The 20,095-nt window shown below is 42.8% G+C and overlaps 1 protein-coding gene across 1 annotated transcript in view; it reads left to right on the top strand.

Moving 5' to 3' along the window:
- Nucleotides 1–9,373: 9,373 nt before the first annotated feature.
- The window catches only part of ZC3HAV1 (zinc finger CCCH-type containing, antiviral 1), a 51,878-nt gene continuing 41,156 nt past the window's right edge, over nucleotides 9,374–20,095 (top strand). Inside the window, exon 1 of the mRNA XM_040259970.1 lies at nucleotides 9,374–10,095. Coding sequence (XP_040115904.1) covers nucleotides 9,788–10,095 — 308 coding nt within the window. The 5' untranslated portion in view covers nucleotides 9,374–9,787. The remainder of the gene's footprint in view (nucleotides 10,096–20,095) is intronic.

The raw sequence follows: 20,095 nt of genomic DNA, 5'->3' as shown, positions 1-20,095 counted from the left end.
AAGACAAAGGAACCAGAGACCAAATTGCCAACATCTGCTGGATCATGGAAAAACCAAGAGAGTTCCAGAAACACATCTATTTCTGCTTTATTGACTATGCCAAAGCCTTTGACTGTGTGGATCACAATAAACTGTGGAAAATTCTGAAAGAGATGGGAATACCAGGCCACCTGACCTGCCTCTTGAGAAATCTGTATGCAGGTCAAGAAGCAACAGTTAGAACTGGACATGGAACAACAGATTGGTTCCAAATAGGAAAAGGAGTACGTCAAGGCTGTATATTGTCAGCCTGCTTATTTAACTTCTGTGCAGAGTACATCATGAGAAATGCTGGGCTAGATGAAGCACAAGCTGGAATCAAGATTGCAGGGAGAAATATCAATAACTTCAGATATGCAGATGACACTACCCTTATGGCAGAAAGTGAAGAACTAAAGAGCCTCTTGATGAAAGTGAAGGAGGCGAGTGAAAAAGTTGCCTTAGGCTCAACATTCAGAAAACGAAGATCATGGCATCTGGTCCCATCACTTCGTGGCAAACAGATGGGGAAACAGTGGAAACAGTGGCAGGCTTTATTTTTGGGGGGCTCCAAAATCACTGCAGCCATGAAATTAAAAGGTGCTTGCTCCATGGAAGAAAAGTTATGACCAACCTAGACAGCATATTAAAAAGCAGAGACATTACTTTGTCAACAAAGGTCTATCTAGTCAAAGCTATGGTTTTTCCAGTAGTCATGTATGGATGTGAGAGTTGGACTATAAAGAAAGCTGAGCACCAAAGAATTGATGCTTTTGAACTGTTGTGTTGGAGAAGACTCTTGAGAGTCCCTTGGACTGCAAGGAGATCCAACCAGTCCATCCTAAAAGAGATCAGTCCTGAATGTTCATTGGTAGGACTGATGCTGAAGCTGAAACTCCAATACTTTGGCCACCTAATGTGAAGAGCTGACTCATTTGAAAAGACCCTGATGCTGGGAAAGATTGAGGGCAGGAGGATAAGGGGACAACAGAGGATGAGATGATTGGATGACATCACCCACTAAATGGACATGAGTTTGAGTAAACTCCGGGAGTTGGTGATGGACATTAAGGCCTGGTGTGCTGCAGTCCATGGGGCTGCAAAGAGTGGAACATAACCAATGGACTGAACTGAACTGACTGAACTTTTGCTTGTTTTAAGTCTTTGTTGAATTTGTTATAACATAGCTTCTCTCTTTACATTTTAATTTGTTGGCTACAAGAGATATGGGATCTTAGCTTCTGGACCAGGGATTGAACCCACATCCCCCGCGCTGGAAGGCAAAGTCTTAACCACTCGACCATCATGGAAGCCCCCAAGAAAATTAAGCAAAGTTTAATAGCATGGATATGTTGGATTCAGGCTTCTCAGGTAGTGCTACTGGTAAAGGACATGCCTGCCAATGCAAGAGACATAAGAGACTTGGGTTCGATCCCTGGATTGGGAAGATCCCTTGGAGGAGGGTACAGCAACCCACTTCCAGTATTCTTGCCTGGAGAATCCCACGGACAGAGGAGCCTGCCGGGCTGCAGTCCATGGGGTCACACAGAGTGGGACACGACTGAGTGACTTGGCACACATGCATATGTGGAAGACACCTTGAAAGAGACTTGAGAAAACTAAGTAACTCCTCCAAATAGCTGAATCCCTCACCTTAAATACCATCTTTATCTTAAGATAAAAGAGGATATTGAGGGTGGTGGTTTGGAACTTCAAAGGGGAGGAAGGCAATTCACATAGAGATGGAAAAACAAATATTTGGTAAATAAATGTTTGCTGGGTCACACAGAGACAAGGGGTCACAGAATGGACTCTGATCTCTAGGCCCTGTTTAGAGTTCCCCCACCAGCCACAGCCTGTATTCTTTACAGGTACCTCTGGTGATAGCCCTATTCCAGAACATACCCTCAACTGAAATTTTTTTAGGCAGTTGTGGGAAGGTCAGAGTTTCTTCCTGAGTCTTTTGGATCTTAATTATATTCAGCTGGAAATGATCCTCATATGAAGGAGATATTTTGGGGGTGTGAAGTGTGGGTCCCCTACAAACCCACTGGTCTTCCACTGTTCCTCACACATCTGGGCTCTGCAAAATTAGAGGTCTTGGTCCCAAAAAGGGCACATTCTTGCCTGAGGATACAGCAAATGTCCCACCGGATTGCACATTATGGCTGCCCCCAGACACTTTGACCTCCTGATGGTCAGAGACCAGAAGTAAGATAAGAAACGACTGTCTTATCAGTGGTACCTTGACACAGTCAGCAGGAGGAAGTAGGGCTGCTGTTAGAAGGGGGAGGGAGGAATATGTGTGCACTCCAGAGACTTATTTGGGTGTCAGCTGGTACTTTTTGCCCAACTGTGACTGAGAATGGACAAGAAAAGAGCAGCAACAGTGGTCTGTGAAGGTGTTTGGACCTCTTAGAAACGAAGGTCTGGGATACCCACCCTGGTGGACTACTGCGACTCACCTAGGGTGAGGGGAATTGGAAATGGATAGTCATCAAAAAGTCTACAAATGCTGGGCAGGGTGTGGAGAAAAGGGAACCCTCCTACACTGTTGATGGGAATGTACTGAATAAATTGGTTGCAGCTACTGCGGAAAACAGTAATGGAGGTTTCTTAGAAAACTAAAAATAGAACGACCATATGGTCAAACTATTCCACTCCTGGGCATAGATGAAAGTTCTAATTTGAAAAGATACATGTATCCCAGTGTTCTTAGCAGCACTATTTACAATAGCTAAGACATGGAAGCAACCTAAGTGTCCATCAACAAATGAATGGATAAAGTAGATGTCATACATACAATGGAATACTAACCGTAAAAAAATGAAATAAATCCATTTGCAGCAACATGAATGGACCTAGACATGATCATACTAAGTAAGTCAGAGAAAGACAAATATTGTATAATATCACTTACATGTGGAATCTAAAAAAGAATACAAATGATCTTACTTACAAAACAGAAACAGACTCACATAGAAAATAAACTTACGGTTACCCATAGGGAAGGGAGGGAGGGATAAATGGAGAGTATGAGATTAACAGATATACACTACTATATATAAAATAAACAACAAGGATTTACTGCACAGCACAGGAAACTATATTTAATATCTTGTAATAAATAAGAATCAAAAAAGAATATAGATATATACATATGTATAACCAAGTCACTTTGCAGTACACCTAAAAGTAACACAACATTATAAATCAACTATATTCAATAAAATAAGTAAAAAGAAAAAGAAATGGATAGTGGTGGAGGGAAATGATGAGGACCAGTTGCAGTTTCTACAGCCAGCTGCAGAGGCAGAAGCTATTGTGTGTGCTCAGCCACTTCAATCCTGTCTGACTCTTTGCATCCCTATGGACTGTAGCCCACCAGGCTGCTCCGTCCTTGAATTCTCCAGGCAAGAACACTGGAGTGGGCCCAAGTCCTTTTCCAGGGGAGCTTCCCAACTCAGGGATCAAACCCAGGTCTCCTGCACTGCAGGCAGATTCTTTACTATCTGAGCCACCAGGGAAGCCCTTCACTTCATTAACTGCCCGCCTCTAAGTTTCTTTCCAGGAAGAGTGGCCCAGTGAGCCCTGAAGAAGCTGTTCCTGAGCACAGGTGGAGAAAGAAGACCCACATGGTGCGGCGGGTGGGCATGGCACCACTCAGATCCCCTTCAAGCCAGGACTTGCCCCCTGGCTGCAAGGAGCGTGTTTAGCTGAGGGCACCCAGCTTCCACTCTCTCAGGCTTCACCTCAGTGACTGGGCGGAACTCCCGTACTTCTCCAGTGGCGCCTGCCAATGGCCATCTCGGACAGCGGTATGAGGGCCTAGGCTATCTGCCTGAGCCTAGTCTCCTGCTCAAGCTGCACTGGCAGAGACTTGGTGAAGTCTACAGCAAAGCCTGATAGCTCCCACAGACCGATCTTGGCTTCTTCCCTTGACTTTCTTTGGTGTTACCCTCCCAGCAACCTTCTGTATTCGTAACTCCGTAACCGTGTCTGCTTCCTAGAGAACCCAACCTGCGACAACACAAATTTCCTAAATCTCTGCTTTTTTCCTCTCCACAGCCCCTTACATTTGTCTCTCAGATCTTCAAACTGAGTGGAATTTTACATCTCTATTCCCAACCACTCTCACCAAACTCTATTCTTCTCCAGTCTCCTATATATCTGTCCCAGCATTTAACCATGGATTCTCTTTTGTTTTAATGTTTGTTCATCTCTTCCCAAACATAAGGTCCTTGACTGCAGGGATGATTTCTTAAACTTCTATGTGTTCATGTTACTGAGTCCAAGCTCACTCTGCTCCTTGCATAACAGGCCAATGAATCTAAGAGATGGGTGTTGAGGCAAGGAATATGACTATATTCTGAAAGCCAACTGACTGAGAAGATGGCAGACTAATGTCTCAAAATAATCTTCTTCTCGGGGTCTTGATGCCAACTTCTTTTATAGAACTAGAGAGAGAAGCATTGAGGAACTGAAGTCAAGAGGCAGAACAGAGGAGAGGTGGTGAGGAAGTAAAGTAAAAAAAACCATTAGTCTTGAAAAACATCTCTGGGGACGGAATGGCCAGCCTTTGGAAGGGATGTGTTAATCTCCTTTTTACAGGTGGGCAGGGTCAGATTATCTCTCTATCAACTGAACAAAGACACTTTAGTTTAACAGTCAGGCAGAGGGTCAGGGGCCATTGAGGCAGGCCATTACGTATGATTATAATAACAACAGCAATGAAAAGCAAGTCAAAGAATCAGTTCCAACATGGAGTTAGAATTGATTCTTCTTTGAAACATTCAGAATGACTAAGTAAAGTAAGAGCCACCGGGAAGATACTATGGTGAATTTAACTAATTTCATATAGAAAGCTCTGTCCATATGATTATACATGGAATCTAAAAAAAAAAAAGGTACAGGTGAACTTATCTACAAAACAGAAATAGAGTTACTGATGTAGAAAACAAACTTATAGTTACCAGGGGGTAAAGGGGGAGGGATAAATTGGAAGATTGGGATTGACATATACACACTACGGTATACAACATAGATGACTAATAGGAACTACTGTATAGCATAGGTAACTCTACTTAATACTCTGTAATGGCCTATATGGAAAAGAATCTAAAAAAGAGTGGATATATGTATAACTGATTTACTTAGGTGTACACCTGAAACTAGTTGTAAACCAACTATACTCCAATACAAACGTTAAAAAAGAGAAAAGAAAACCCAGTCTGTGGGCACCTGTCAGACCGCAAATCAGGCCAAGTGAATCAAAGGCAACTAAAAGTAACAGCTTGAAGGAACACAGATTTTGGCTGGTTTTCATACCGAAGTACCGTATTTCTAAGACACTGTTCATCAGTCATGAGTTACCGACCTGCGAGTGCCCATTCATCATTTTGAAGAATTTTTAGTTTGACTACTGAATTCTGTCATTTAAAAAAAAGGTTTATGACTTGTCTGATCAATGACATTCCACTCAGGGGCGTTGGGAGGAAAACCTTTTTCCTGTTCCAGTGTGAATCCAGTCATTCAGTTCAGTCGCTCAGTCGTGTCCGACTCTTTGCGACCCCATGAACCACAGCACGCCAGGCCTCCCTGTCCATCACCAACTCCCAAACCCATGTCCATAGAGTCGATGATGCCATCCAACCATCTCATCTTCTGTCGTCCCCTTCCCCTTCTGCCCTCAATCTTTTCCAGCATCAGAGTCTTTTCCAATGAGTCAGCTCTTTGCATCAGGTGGCCAAAGTATTGGAGCTTCAGCCTCAACATCAGTCTTTCCAATGAACACCCAGGACTGATCTCCTTTAGGATGGATTGGTTGGATCTCCCTGCAGTCCAAAGGACTCTCAAGAGTCTTCTCCAACACCACAGTTCAAAAGCATCAATTCTTTGGCTCTCAGCTTTCTTTATAGTCCAACACTCACATCCATACATGACCACAGGAAAAACCATAGCCTTGACTAGACGAACCTTTGTTGGCAAAGTAATGTCTCTGCTTTTTAATATGCTATCTAGGTTGGTCATAACTTTCCTTCCATGGAGTAATTGTCTTTTAATTTCATGGCTGCAATCACCATCTGCAGTGATTTTGGAGCCCAAAAAAATAAAGTCTGACACTGTTTCCACTGTTTCCCCATCTATCTGCCACGAAGTGATGGGACTGGATGCCACGATCTTAGTTTTCTGAATGTTGAGATTTAAGCCAAATTTTTGATTCTCCTCTTTCACTTTCATCAAGAGGCTTTTTAGCTCCTCTTCACTTTCTGCCATAAGTGTGGTGTCATCTGCACATCTGAGGTTATTGATATTTCTCCCTCCAATCTTGATTCCAGCTTGTGCTTCATCTAGCCCAGCATTTCTCATGATGTACTCTGCACAGAAGCTAAATAAGCAGGCTGATAAGATACAGCCTTGAGGTACTCCTTTTCCTATTTGGAACCAGTTTGTTGCTCCATGTCCAGTTCTAACTGTTGCTTCCTGACCTGCATATAGGTTTCTCAAGAGGCAGGTCAGGTGGTCTGGTATTCCCATCTCTTTCAGAATTTTCCACAGTTTATTGTGATCCACACAGTCCATGGCTTTGGCATAGTCAATAAAGCAGAAATAGATGTTTTTCTGGAACTCTCTTGGTTTTTCCATGATCCAGTGGATGTTGGCAATTTGATCTCTGGTTCCTCTACCTTTTCTAAAACCAACTTGAACATCTGGAAGTTCACAGTTCACATATTGCTGAAGCCTGGCTTGGAGAATTTTGAGCATTACTTTACTAGCATGTGAGATGAGTGCAATTGTGCGGTAGTTTGATCATTCTGTGGCATTGCCTTTCTTTGGGATTGAAATGAAAACTGACCTTCTCCAGTCCTGTGGCCACTGCTGAGTTTTCCAAATTTGCTGGCATATTGAGTGCAGCACTTTCACAGCATCATTTTCAGGATTTGAAATAGCTCAGCTGGAATTCCATCACCTCCACTAGCTTTGTTCATAGTGATGCTTCCTAAGGCCCACTTGACTTCACATTCCAGGATGTCTGGCTCTAGGTGAGTGATCACACCATCATGATTATCTAGGTCATGAAGATCTTTTTTGTACAGTTCTTCTGTGTATTCTTGCCACCTCTTCTTATTATCTTCTGCTTCTGTTCTGTCCTTTATTGAGCCCATCTTTGCATGAAATGTTCTCTTGGTATCTCTAGTTTTCTTGAGGAGATCTCTAGTCTTTCCCATTCTATTGTTTTTCTCTATTTCTTTGCATTGATCGCTGAGGAAGGTTTTCTTATCTCTCCTTGCTATTCTTTGGAACTCTGCATTCAAATGGGTATATCTTTCCTTTTCTCCTTTGCTTTTCACTTCTCTTCTTTTCATAGCTGTTTGTAAGGCCTCCTCAGACAGCCATTTTGCTTTTTTGCATTTCTTTTTCAAGGGGATGGTCTTGATTCCTATCTCCTGTACAATGTCATGGACCTCCATCCATAGTTCTTTAGGCACTCTATCAGATCTAGTCCCTTAAATCTATTTCTCACTTCCACTGTATAGTCATAAGGGATTTGATTTAGGTCATACCTGAATGGTCTAGTGGTTTTCTCCACTTTCTTCAACCATTGGGTTTTGCAAATTAACTGGCAGTAGACAGATTAAAAAGAGAAAGGAAAAAAATAAAAAGAGAAAGATTTATTTAGCATTGGTGGGGGGAAGCTTCCAGTAATAGAAACCTCCTGGAATTGCCTGAAATCACTTTATATATCTCAATTAACAAAAGAGTTTCTTTTTTAGGACTTCAGTAGAGGGGTAAGGCAATGGTACCTGACTCCAGTACTCTTGCCTGGAAAATCCCATGGATGGAGGAGCCTGGTAGCCTGCAGTCCATGGGGTCGCTAAGAGTTGGACACGACTGAGCAACTTCACTTTCAGGTCTCACTTCCATGCATTGGAGAAGTAAATGGCAACCCACTCCAGTGTTCTTGCCTGGAAAATCCCAGGGACAGAGGGCTGCCGTCTATGGGGGTCACAAAAAGTCGGACAGGACTAAAGCAACACAGCAGCAGCAGCAGCTGCTGCAGAGGGGTATGGAAGGTTCTATCTGGTTTTTTGATGCTAACTGCAATGGACATTCTGTCTGCAGGGCAATTGAGTTAGCAGGAAACTCCCTTGGAATGGGGTGAAAGGTAGCTGCATTTTATGGAAGCCTTTGCTTTACTCAGACTAAGAGAAATTCAGATAAATTTATTTCTGCTTCCTCTGTAGCTCAAACATTTTCACTTTAATCTTATAAGGTACCTCAGTTGGTGAAGACTCTGCCTGCAAATGTGGGAGACCTGGGTTAGATCCCTGTGTTGGGAAGATCTCCTGCAAAAGGGAACAGCTACCCACTCCAGAATTCTGGCCTGGAGAATTACATGGACAGACAAGCCTGGTGGACTACAGTCCATGGAGTCCCCAAGAGTCAGACAGACTGAGCAACTTTCACTTTCACTTTTTTGTTTTATACCAACTCTGCGGCCTTAAGGGAGTCCCCACCGAAGGGGAAAAGATCCTGTCCAAATATTCAAAGAGAGGAAATCTAGCTTAAGTCCTGGGATCTGTCTAAGCATGCCCAACTGTGACTAGTTGCTATCGGAAATTAAGCTGTGCCTGGGGCCCCTCTGTTAATGGTTATAGACAGGCAAGAATGTGTCAAGAAGTGGTTCTTCAAGGAGCTCAAAAAAAGGTGAAAAAGTGGGAAAGCAATAATGATTGTTCTTGGAGAAGGTCGGGTGCTGAGAGAGACACTACCCAATGGTCCCGGCCAGGCAGACCTCAATCTGGAGTCTGGGGGCCAAATTTGGGAAACCCTGGGTAGTATTCTGGCTCCAGCTGTTGGCTGTTTGCTCAGATTACTTCCTGGAGGAGAGTGAGGATAATACTATCTAACTCGTGGAGCTGTGAAGATTACTGGTGCTGAAGCTGAAGCTCCAATACTCTGGCCACCTGATGTGAAGAGCTCAGTCATTGGGAAAGACCCTGATGCTGAGAACGACTGAGGGCAGGAGGAGAAAGGGGCGACAGAGGACGAGATGGTTGGATGGCATCACCGACTCGATGGACATGAGTTTGGGCAAACTCCAGGAGATGGTGAAGGACAGGGAAGCCTGGCGGGCTGCAGTCCACGCGGTCACAAAGAGTCGGCCTGAGCGACTGAACAACAACTAATATCGGAGGCAGGGCGCGGGGCTCAGAGCAGGCGCTCTCTTGGGTCCGTTCTTTCCGGGGATGGGTGGGGTAGAGAACAGAGGGCTCCTCAAGAGGGCTCCCAAGACTCGCGTCATTCGCCGCTTCGTCTGGCTTATAAAAGCTCTGCCGGAGCCGAGAGGTCATTTTTTTTTTCTTCCCCTTTAGTTTCTCTTCTTTCCGAAGAAGCCTCTCGGCGCCCAGCTGGGGAACCTGACCCTCCAGGAGACTGGAGACGAGGGGCAGCCGTCCGGTGGTCTCCACGGTCGCCCGCAGACAAGCCCGCACTTGTTCTCTCTCTTTGCACGAGGTGGCCGTCGCGATCGGCTTTTGATCTGACGCAGGGACCGGGGTCGGTGAGATCTGGCCTCTCGACCTGAGCTTTTCGGAAACCGAAACCGACAGGCTCGGCTAACGGGCGGCGGACAGCGCACGCTCGCTCGCTGGCCCCGGGCGCGCCCAACCCGCGCGGCGCCCGCCCCCCGCCCCAGGGACTCTAGTAAGTTTCGATTCTCCCAGCAGCCGAGTCCCGCGCGGAGCTCAGGCCAGTACAGCGCGCCATGGCGGACCCCGGGGTGTGCAGCTTCATCACCAAGATCTTGTGCGCCCACGGGGGGCGCATGGCCCTGGAAGCGCTGCTCCGCGAGATGCAGCTCTCCGAGGCGCAGCTCTGCGAGGTGCTCGAGGAGGCCGGGCCCGACCGCTTCGTGGTGTTGGAGATGGGCGGCAAGGAAGGGGTCACCCGGTCCGTGGTAGCCACCACTCGAGCCCGGGTCTGCCGTCGCAAGTACTGCAACAAACCCTGCGGGAACCTGCACCTCTGCAAGCTCAACCTGCTGGGCCGGTGCCACTATTCGCAGTCGGAGCGGTGAGTGCCGTGAGCGGGAAGGGCGGCTCCTCCGGGTCCCTGCTCTGGGAGGGGCGCGCCCTCGCTGGGACCGCGCGCCCTATGCCTCTGCCTTGCTTCTCGCGGGGCCCGCGCTTTGTCTCTTGGAAGTTTCCTCCCCTCCAGCGTCGTCGGACCTTTCCCGCAGTATGGCTAGGGCGCTATTGCCCCGGTGAAGACTACGATGAACTCCCCACTTCCATAAGGGTCTGTCTGCAATGAGGAAAACCCGGGTTCGATCCCTGGGTCGGGAAGATCCCTTGGAGGAGGGCATGGCAACCCACTCCAGTACTCTCGCCACAGGAGCCTGGGGGGCTATGGAGTTGCAAAGAGTCGGACACGACCGAGCAACTAACACTTTCGCTTTTCTCGTAAGAATAAATTTCTTTTGGGCATGCCAGGTTCTAGAGGGTTTGGAGGCAGGTTTGGGAACCACCGAAAATGCCTCCACTCTCTGGAAACTTGAGTCTCTCCCTCTCGGCTACCTTACCCGCTGGGGCTTTTTGTGTGATCTTCCCAGACCCCCAGGCGCGCCTGGCCCCCGGGATCTGTCTCCATCGCGGCGCCTGCGGGGCTCTGCTTTGGCCCTCATTCCTAGCCGCCTTTCTACCCTCTCTTATTATCCCTTTTTTGATACCTGACTCTAGACCGCTCCACCGGACCAGAATGGTCCTATTCAACGTTACCAACGATGGGGTCCGCTCAGAGATCCTTCCTCGTGGTCGCCAAGGTGGCCTGAACATGTGGCCAACCACCATTTGACCAAACCACTCTTGGGACCACTTTGAGACGGTGCTGCAGTGTCTCCCAGGCAGCCGCTTCTGTGTTTCCACTTGTTTTGTCTCCTGAATATAGGTGTGCCCCAATGTTTGGGTTAACCTTTTTGATGGGCCTGTCTTCCACTTCTCTCCCCAAAGCGCTGACACCGTTGAGTTCAGTTGTCACATTTACAAAGACGGCTCCCTTGTGTACTTCCACAGGCCTTTAGTAGACTCTAGGTTCTTCATCTCCAGGTGTCTGAGAAGTATCTGTGTCTAAATATCATGCCAATCTGAGTCAAACCCATTTTCTTTCCCCCAGGGCAGGGTTTCTGACACTCCCCTCAACCTCTTCTTCCTCCTTCACGTTTCCTTAACCATTAATCAGTAAGTTCTTTCATTGAGCACTCCTAAGCCTTCCCTATCTATTTCCTACTTTTCAATCTCACTTCTAAATGAATGTCTTGCTGAATTAGTGAATGATTTTCTCTGACCACAGTCTTTCTCCCCATCTTTCCTATCTGTATGTACTTCTGCTAAATTGTTTTCCTTCGTGTAGCATTTGTCACACTTCCTCCCTCCTTAAAAACTTTCAGTGGTGTCTTAGTGTCCAAAATGGTGGGTGGTCTTCAAACTTTTCAGCCTGCACATATTCACCAAGAACTTTAGATTTCTCACTCCCAATATTTGTGTGATAAAACATACAAGACAGAGGTTGTAAATGGATGAGATTAGATGAGTTTTTTTTTAATTTGTTTCTAGCAAAATTTTCAAAATATGCTCCTTTGTTATTAAAAAGAAATATTTATTGTGTTGTGAGGCAACAGTTTGAAAGTCTGTTTCTGAGTTTTAGGAAGGTATCAGTTTGGAAGAAGTCATCTAAGTCAGCAACAGATGAAACCAGGAAGGAGGAAAAGAGGGTAGAGATTAAGAAACAGGAAGGAACATTCTAGTGCTCTACCAAATAACAACAGGGATGAAAGGCTTTGTGGTCTTTTCTGTTTTGTTGTGAAAAATTCTTCACCAGTTAGTGCTGGCTGTTAGTTTTAAACACATAGGCTTCTTGTCTTGACATTTTTTTTTTTTTTACTATGAGTATTTTCAACATACGCTAAAGTAGAGAAGAGAGAATGATGAACCCCTATGTACCCATAGTTTCAACAGTTTTCAAAGTAAGGCCAGTCTTGGCTCATTTATTCTCCCCTTCCCATCCCCATTCCCAGCACCAATGTGTTATTTTAAGCCAAATGCCAGAGTTTAGTTGCCTTGTAAATATTCTAGTATCTCCAAAGATGAAGGGCTCTATTAATATAACTGCAGTGCAATGATCACTTTTTTTACAATTATAATTTTAATATCATATAATATCCAGTTGGTTTTCAAATTTCTCTGACTGCCATATATTTGGACTTGCATTTACAGGGAATAAAACCTGTGCAGACATAATCCATAATTGTTTTAATATGTTGCAATATATCTAATATACTTAGAAACTTAGTTTTATCACACACAGTACATTTAGAAACTTTAGTTTGTTTCTTTATAATTATTATTCTTTGTTGTTTGAAACATTAAAACTGTTTTATGTTCATAAATTGGGTAGTTGACCTGCACTTTTCTATATTTTAAAAGGGGAATAATATGTTCTATATGAATAATATGGTCTGTAGGAATAATTTAGTTTATGCAAGTTTGAGTGGATTTTCTGGAGAATTCATGAAAGTCTTTTTTCTTTTTTTTAGTTGAATGATAAAGTCTTATTTCTTAAGTGTATTGGTCTAGTCATATTTTTAAATTGTTTATATATCACTTTTGAGTTTGAGGATTAAAAAGTTTTAATCCATTAATGTAAATCATGTCCTCATAATAAGGACCATTGGGAGAATTCTTTTCCTTTTGCCTCAAAGCCTAGAAAATATATTTTTGCCTCAAGTATGTTTTAAAATATTCTCCCTTTCTTAGCAACTTATAAAACCTTATCTTCTAAAAGATGGGTTTGACGCATGGGAGTCTAAGGGCTTTTTTTGTGGATTACAGGGTGATGGGCTCTGTTGACCAATCGATGCCCATGTTGAGATTAACATTTAGTTCAGTAACTGTTCTCTGTTTGCATGAGGACTGTTTGCCTTTTGCTGGCCTTATAAATTTTCCTCTGTTTTACTGTTATTTATAGATTGGATTTCTCCTATAAATTCTGCAGTTCTGATCTTTTAAGTTGCTTTTAGCTAGACATTTTAGTTGACAGGGTTTGCTTCAGTTTCAGTTTCGGTTTAATGTAAGGAAACTCAGGCCTAGAGCTGTTTAAAATTTTACCAAAGGTCACATAACAGATAGCTGACAAAGTTAGTGTTGAACCCAGATCTACATAACTTCTTCTTTTTAAAAAAATATTTATTTACTTGACTGCAGTTGGTCTTAGTTGCGGATTTCAGGATCTTAGTTCCCTGACCAAGGATCAAACCCAGGCCCCCTGTACTGAGAGCACAGAGTCTTAGCCTTTGGACCACCAGGGCAGACCCCTGTAGGACTTAACTTAGCTACTGGCATTGTCAAGTAGCTGTAGAAAGTGTGATCTTTCATTAATTCAGGTTCAAGACGTTTTTTGTAAGCATATATTCTGTTTAACTGTTTAAAGCAGACTGAGTGCTTTCAACTAGCTTTGCGGTTTCTGCTGCTGTGGGTGTATCCTCTGGGCTCTTCCTGTTTGTGTGACTTTCCTGTTTGCGTAATTGAAACTTTGGGTGGGGGTGGGTAGATAGGAAGAGAATGAATCAATTATTTCATAAATTTAAACAATTGCAAAGAATAGTATAACAAGCATCAAAGTCTATATTTGAGTATATTCCAAAAGCTACACTATATAAAACAATATATAGTATAATAAGCTTATAATTCACGTCAGAATAAATATTTACATTTTTCATTTTTGCTTCTTTTATTTTAAAATAAAATGAAAATCATAACATCTCTAAGGTTATTGTTTGTTTTCTCTTCATCTCATTTACCTCTTTCCCCAGAAACAACCTCAGTCATGATTTTGGTGTATATCCATGATTTTAAAATTTCCTCTCATCTATGTTTTTATTCATATACAAAATGTAGTGTTGCTTTACATGTTTTAGAATTTTTACTCAGTGTCGTGTTTTGAAAATCGATTCATGCTGTTATACGGATCTAGTTTATTCATCTTAACAGCTATATAGCATTTCATCATATGATTTGTACCTATTCCCGCAATAATGGACTTTTAGAATATTTCTAATTTTTTGCTACAAAGAAGCATGCTGCCAAGAGGATACTTGTCTCTTGGTGCTCATGGCAAAAGCTTCTCCAAGGTATACCATTGTGCTATGCTGTACTTAGTTGCTCAGTCGTGCCTGACTCTGCGACCCCATGGACTGTAGCCCACCAGCCTCCTCTGTCCATGGGGTTCTCCAGGCAAGGATACTGGAGTGGGTAGCCATGCCCTCCTCCAGGGAATCTTCCTAACCCAGGGATTGAACCCAGGTCTCCCTCATGTCTGGGGGATTCTTTACCGTCTGAGTCACCACAGAAACCCATTAGGAAATGGAATTTCTGGGTTCAGTGTTTGCTTCACCCTTTGTAGATTCTGACAAATCAATGTAATAAAAATATTTTTACCTTGAAAGTGTTAATTGTTGGGTCATGTCTGACTCTTTGTGACCCCATGGACTGTATGTAGCCCACCAGGCTCCCCAGTCCTTGAAATTTCCCAGGCAAAAATACTGGAGTAGGTTGCTATTCCCATCTTCAGGGGAATCTTTCTGACCCAGGGATTGAACCTGGGTCTTCTGCATTGCAGGTAGATTCTTTACCATCTGAACCATGGGGCCAATTGACATTTTCATGTTTGGTAGTCTCACCTTCCTGATTTTATAGACAATTAGCCCTTGTTATTATCAGACTTTTTCTTTTCCTTTTAACTTTTTGACTGCACCTCGCAGCATGTGAGATCTTAGTTCCCTGACCAGGCATTGAACCTGCAACCCCTGCAGTGGAAGCGCAGAGTCTTAACTGCTGGACTGCCAGGGAAATCTCTCTTTTTTTCTTTTCTTTTTAACTTTTTGACTGTACCTCGCAGCATGTGAGATCTTAGTTCCCTGACCAGGGACTAAACTGCTGCCCAGACTTTGTGCTAATCTGAAGGGTATACAATTGTATCTCATTGTTATAATTTTAAAATTATTTTCTTATGAAAGTTTTTAATATGTGTTATTTGCTTATGACACTATATACATAGAGTGAAAATCTGTGTATCCACAAATCAGCTTCAGAAATAAAATATTACCAGTTAAAAGCCCAGAATTCTCACCTTGATCAGTTCAGTCCAGTCACTCAGTCGTGTCCGACTCTTGGCGACCGCATGGACTTCAGCACACCAGGCTTCTCTGTCCATCACCAATCGGAGCTTGCTCAAACTCACATCCATCGAGTCGGTGATGCCATGAGATGGTTGGATGGCATCATCTTTCATTATCTCCCTCATTTTATAGGTGATAACTAGTGGTAAACATAACAGCTTTAAGTTTGTGCATATTTAGGATATACAATGTAGTATTTTGTCAAGGAAATGGCAACCCACTCCAGTACTCTTGCCTGGAGAGTCCCAGGGATGGGGGAGCCTGGTTGGCTTCCATCTATGGGATCGCACAGAGTTGGACACGACTGAAGCGACTTAGCAGCAGCAGCATACATTGTGTAGTGATTCCCTCTATCAAGCTGATTAATCTATTTATCACCTCATCTATTTACCCCCCATTTTAAAAAAGTTTATTTATTCATTTGGCTGCCCTGGGGTCTTCGTTGCAGCACGTGGATCTTAGATCTTTATTGTGACATGCGGACTCTGAGTTGTGGCATGAGGGCTCTAGTTCCTTGACCAGGGATTAAACCAGGGCCCTGCAAGTCGGGAGTGGGAAGTCTTAGCCACTGAGGCCACCAGGGAAGTCCTATTTACCCCCATATTTTTAAATGATGAGAACATTTAATAACAACTCTCTTAGCAAGTCTCAAGTGTACGATATTTATTATCAACTACGGTCACCAAGCTGTACCTTAGAGATCCAGAACTTCTTCATCTTATAGGTGAGAGTTTGTACTCTCTGACCAATGTCCCTCCTCCACTCAAATCCCTGGCACCTACCATTTTACTCTCATATTTGATGTGTGTGACTTCCTTAGATTCCGTGTGTAGGTGAGATCATGCCGTTTTTGTCTTTCTGTGTCTGGCTTATTTCATCTAGCATAAGGTCTTTTAGTTTCACACATGTCACAAATGGCAGTTTGCTTGTGTTTATGAATGAATAACTTTTCATTTTGTGCATCTAAACCACATTTTCTTTATCCATGTATCTGCGGATGCACACTCAGATTGTCTCCGTGTCTTGGCTATTGTGAATAATGCAGCGATCAGCTTGGGAGTGCAGATATTTCTTCAAGATACTGATTTCATTTCCTTTGGATATACACCCAGCAGTGAGATCACTGGATCATATGTTGTTCTATTTTTAATTTTTTGAGGAACTCCATTCTGTTTTCCATAATGGCCATACCAGTTTACAATCCCACAACATGGTTCTGCATTTGATATTTATTTTCCCCCACATGTTTATTATCTTTCTACACATGTATTTATTTCTAAGCAATATTTAGGATTGTTTTGCCTGTTTTCAAGGCTGTAGATTACATCAGTGATTGGGTATGCAAATATTTGCTTTATTTCATCTTGTTTGCACAACTTAATGTTTGAGACTCACTCCTGCTAACAAAGCCCTGTTTCTATACCACCTTGTGGCCTGGGCAAGATAAATTTCTCCCCTGTGCCCTCTGCTGTATGGTCCTAGTTCTAGCCCAAGTGTATACCTACTCACCTTTTGAGGAGTCTGTGGAGTTAAGGAATCGTGCTCATCTGGACCCTGTGGCCTCCCTGCGGGGCCCTCTCCCTCCCCCTCGTCATTCTAGATTATGCTGTGGATTCCCAGAACCCTAGAATTCCCAAGCCCATTTCCAGGGCCTGAGTGGGCCTCTTCCCTGTGTCTCCCGACATGCAGAAGGAATTTGGATGTACAGGCTGGCATGCTCATCGCCTCTGTCTGATGGCACTAGCAATGTGGGACAGAGCCTGATGGGGAGAAGAGAAGTGATGGGCTGGAGGTGGGAGCCAGGGCTGACTTTCTTCATTCTACTGTTAATATATTCTATCACAGAACTCAAAGGAGTCTGAGCGTTCTAAATTTGAACTTGGCCTTCCAGGTCATTATGAAAGTGCGTTTGTCAAGATAGGAAGAGAGAACATATTTTACTGAACCATTTCTTAGCTTGATTAATTACTTCTAAGTGTCTAGGTACTTGAGTTCTGGATTGGAAAGATTCCCTGGAGAAGGAAATGGCAATCCACTCCAGTATTGTTGTTACCTGGGAAATCCTGTGGACCAAGGAACCTGGCGGGCTACAGTCTATGGGTTCACAAAAGAGTCAGACACGACTTAGCAACTAAACAACAGCAACACGGGCCTCCAAACCCCATCATTTTAAGAGAAGGACTGCTCAGGTTCTTTCTTTTATAAACAATTGCTTTCTTTTGTACAAATGTACATGATTTTTGTATCAGTTTTCTTGTTATTAAAATATAGGTTGTTTTCAGTTTTTTGTTATTATAAACTAATAATTTGGAATATCTTTCTTTGTGTATACATGGAAGAGTTACCTAGGTATCTAGTAGCAGAATTCCCACGCTTAAGTTTTAGGGGCCGATACCAAATCTCCAAGTGTACACACCAAGTTTTAGTCCCACCAGGAAAATATGAGCATTCCTTTGTTTCACATCCTTGCCAATTGATGCCATCAAATTGTGCCAGTGCAAGGAATGTGAAGTTGTACCTCGTTATGGTTTCAATACTTTCATATTTTATATATTGTTAGTTTATTTATTGTTTATATAAATTTATTGTTTATATACTGTTAGTTTATAAATTGTTAGTCTCTAGCACTTTTAAGTCATACTGCTTGTTTTAAAATTTCTTTTTTAAAAGTTCTATGCAATTTTTTAAAGTTTCTTTCCATTTATAGTTATTACAAAATATTGACCCTGTTCCCCATTTTGTACAACATATCCTTGAGCCTATCTCACACCTAATAGTTTGTATCTCCAACTGCTACATTTCTCCTCCTCTTACCCCCGCTGGAAACCACTAATTTGTTCTCTCTGTATCTGTGAATCTGCTTCTTTTTGTTATATTCACTGTTGTATTTTTTTAGATTCATATATATGTGATATCATACAGTACTTTTCTTTCTCTGTCTGACTTATTTCACTTAGTGTAAAGACCTCCAAGTCCTTCTGTGTTTCTGCAAATGGCAAAATTTTGTTCTTTTTTATGGCTGAGTAGTGCTCCATTGTCGGAGAAGGCAATGGCAGCCCACTCCAGTGCTCTTGCCTGGAAAATCCCATGGACAGCAGAGCCTGGTGGGCTGCAGTCCATGGGGTCGCTAAGAGTTGGACACGACTGAGCGACTTCACTTTCACTTTTCACTTTCATGCATTGGAGAAGGAAATGGGAACCCACTCCAGTGTTCTTGCCTGGAGAATCCCAGGGTCAGGGGAGCCTCGTGGGCTGCTGTCTCTGGGGTCGCAGCAGCAGCAGTATTCCACTGTGGTATTCCAAAGTATACTACATCTTCTTTATCTATCTGTCTGTTGATGGACACTTTGGTTTCGTCCATAACTTGGCAATTGTAAATAGTGCTTCTGTGAATATTGGGTATGTATCCTTTTAAATTGGTGTTTTTGCTTTTTTCAGACATATACCCAGTAGTGGAATTAATGGATCACGTGGTAGTTTTTATTTTTAGTTTTCTGAGAGACCTCCATACTCTTCTCCACAATGGTTGCACCAATGTGCATTCCCACCAACAGTGTGTGAGGGTTCCATTTTCTCCACATCCTTGCCAACATTTGTTATTTGTGTTCTTTTTGATGATAACCATTCTGACAGGTGTGAAGTGCTATCTCATTGTGATTGTGACTTGCATTTCCCTGATAATTAGTGATGCTGAGAATTTTTTCATGTGTTTGTTGCCTATTTGTATTTCCTCTTTGGAAAAATGTCTATTCAGTTGTGCCCATTTTTAAATTGTTTGATTTTGTTTTGATGTTGAGTTGTATGAGCTGTTTACATATGTTGGATATTATATACATTGGCTATTCATCCCTTATTGGTCATAGTGTTTGCAAATATTCTCTCCTGTTCAGTAGGTTGTCTTTTCATTTTGTCGATGGCTTCCTTTGCTGTGCAAAATCTTTTCAGTGTAATTAGGTCCCATTTGTTTCTTTTTGCATTTATTCCCTTTGCTTCCAAGAGACAGATCCAAGAAAAATATTGCTATGGTCTAATGCTTGTTTTTTTAAGTTTGTCTTACATGGGGTCTGATTCTTAGCAGTTGTTTCTTATTTGCATTGTTCTTTTTCTGTCCTCTTAGCAATATATTTTTCCTGTAATTGCTTTTATTGTATTTTATTTTTTATTGTAAACTGTACAGTTCAATGGCAATAAGTACATTCACGATGTTGTGCAACCATCTCCACTTTCTGGTTCCAGAACATTTTCATAATCCCAAAAAGAAACCCCACACCCATCCATGGGCACACCTCATTCTTTCCTCTCCACAGCCTCTGGTAACCTCTAATCCACATTCTGTTTGCATGGATTTGGCTGTTTTGGAAATTTCCTGTAAATGGAATCATACAATATTTTTCCTGTTGTATCTGGCTTCTTTCACTTAGCACAATGTCTTGAAAGTTTGCCATTTACTTCTGCATGTTACGTGTCTTTTGTGAGAGTATATACCCAGGAGGAATCTCCCTGGAAGTTCCCTTTGTTACTAATTGTGCTCTTCCCGTGGAGTTTTCCTGACATTTTAAATAAGGGATTAAAAAAAAATCTGATAACAAAATATTTTCTGCTTTTTACTTAATGTAGAGGTGACAGAATTAAACATTTAAGGTAAGTATAGATTTGTTTACGTAAAAAGGTTCTAATTTGATTACTGCTCCTGACCACATTTATTTTCAAACTAGTATCTGTGACCTTTGGGCTTCTCTGGTAGCTCAGATGGTAAAGAATCCACCTGCAATTCGGGAGTCCTGGGTTCTATCCCTGGGTTGGGAAGATCTCCTGAGGAAGGGAATGGCTATCTACTCCAGT

The sequence above is a fragment of the Oryx dammah genome, unplaced genomic scaffold, assembly GCF_014754425.2.
Source record: "Oryx dammah isolate SB20612 unplaced genomic scaffold, SCBI_Odam_1.1 HiC_scaffold_18, whole genome shotgun sequence".
NCBI classification, from domain to species: Eukaryota; Metazoa; Chordata; class Mammalia; order Artiodactyla; family Bovidae; genus Oryx; species Oryx dammah.
Note: the sequence above shows the minus strand (reverse complement) of the source record. Positions and strands in the feature narration are given on the sequence as shown.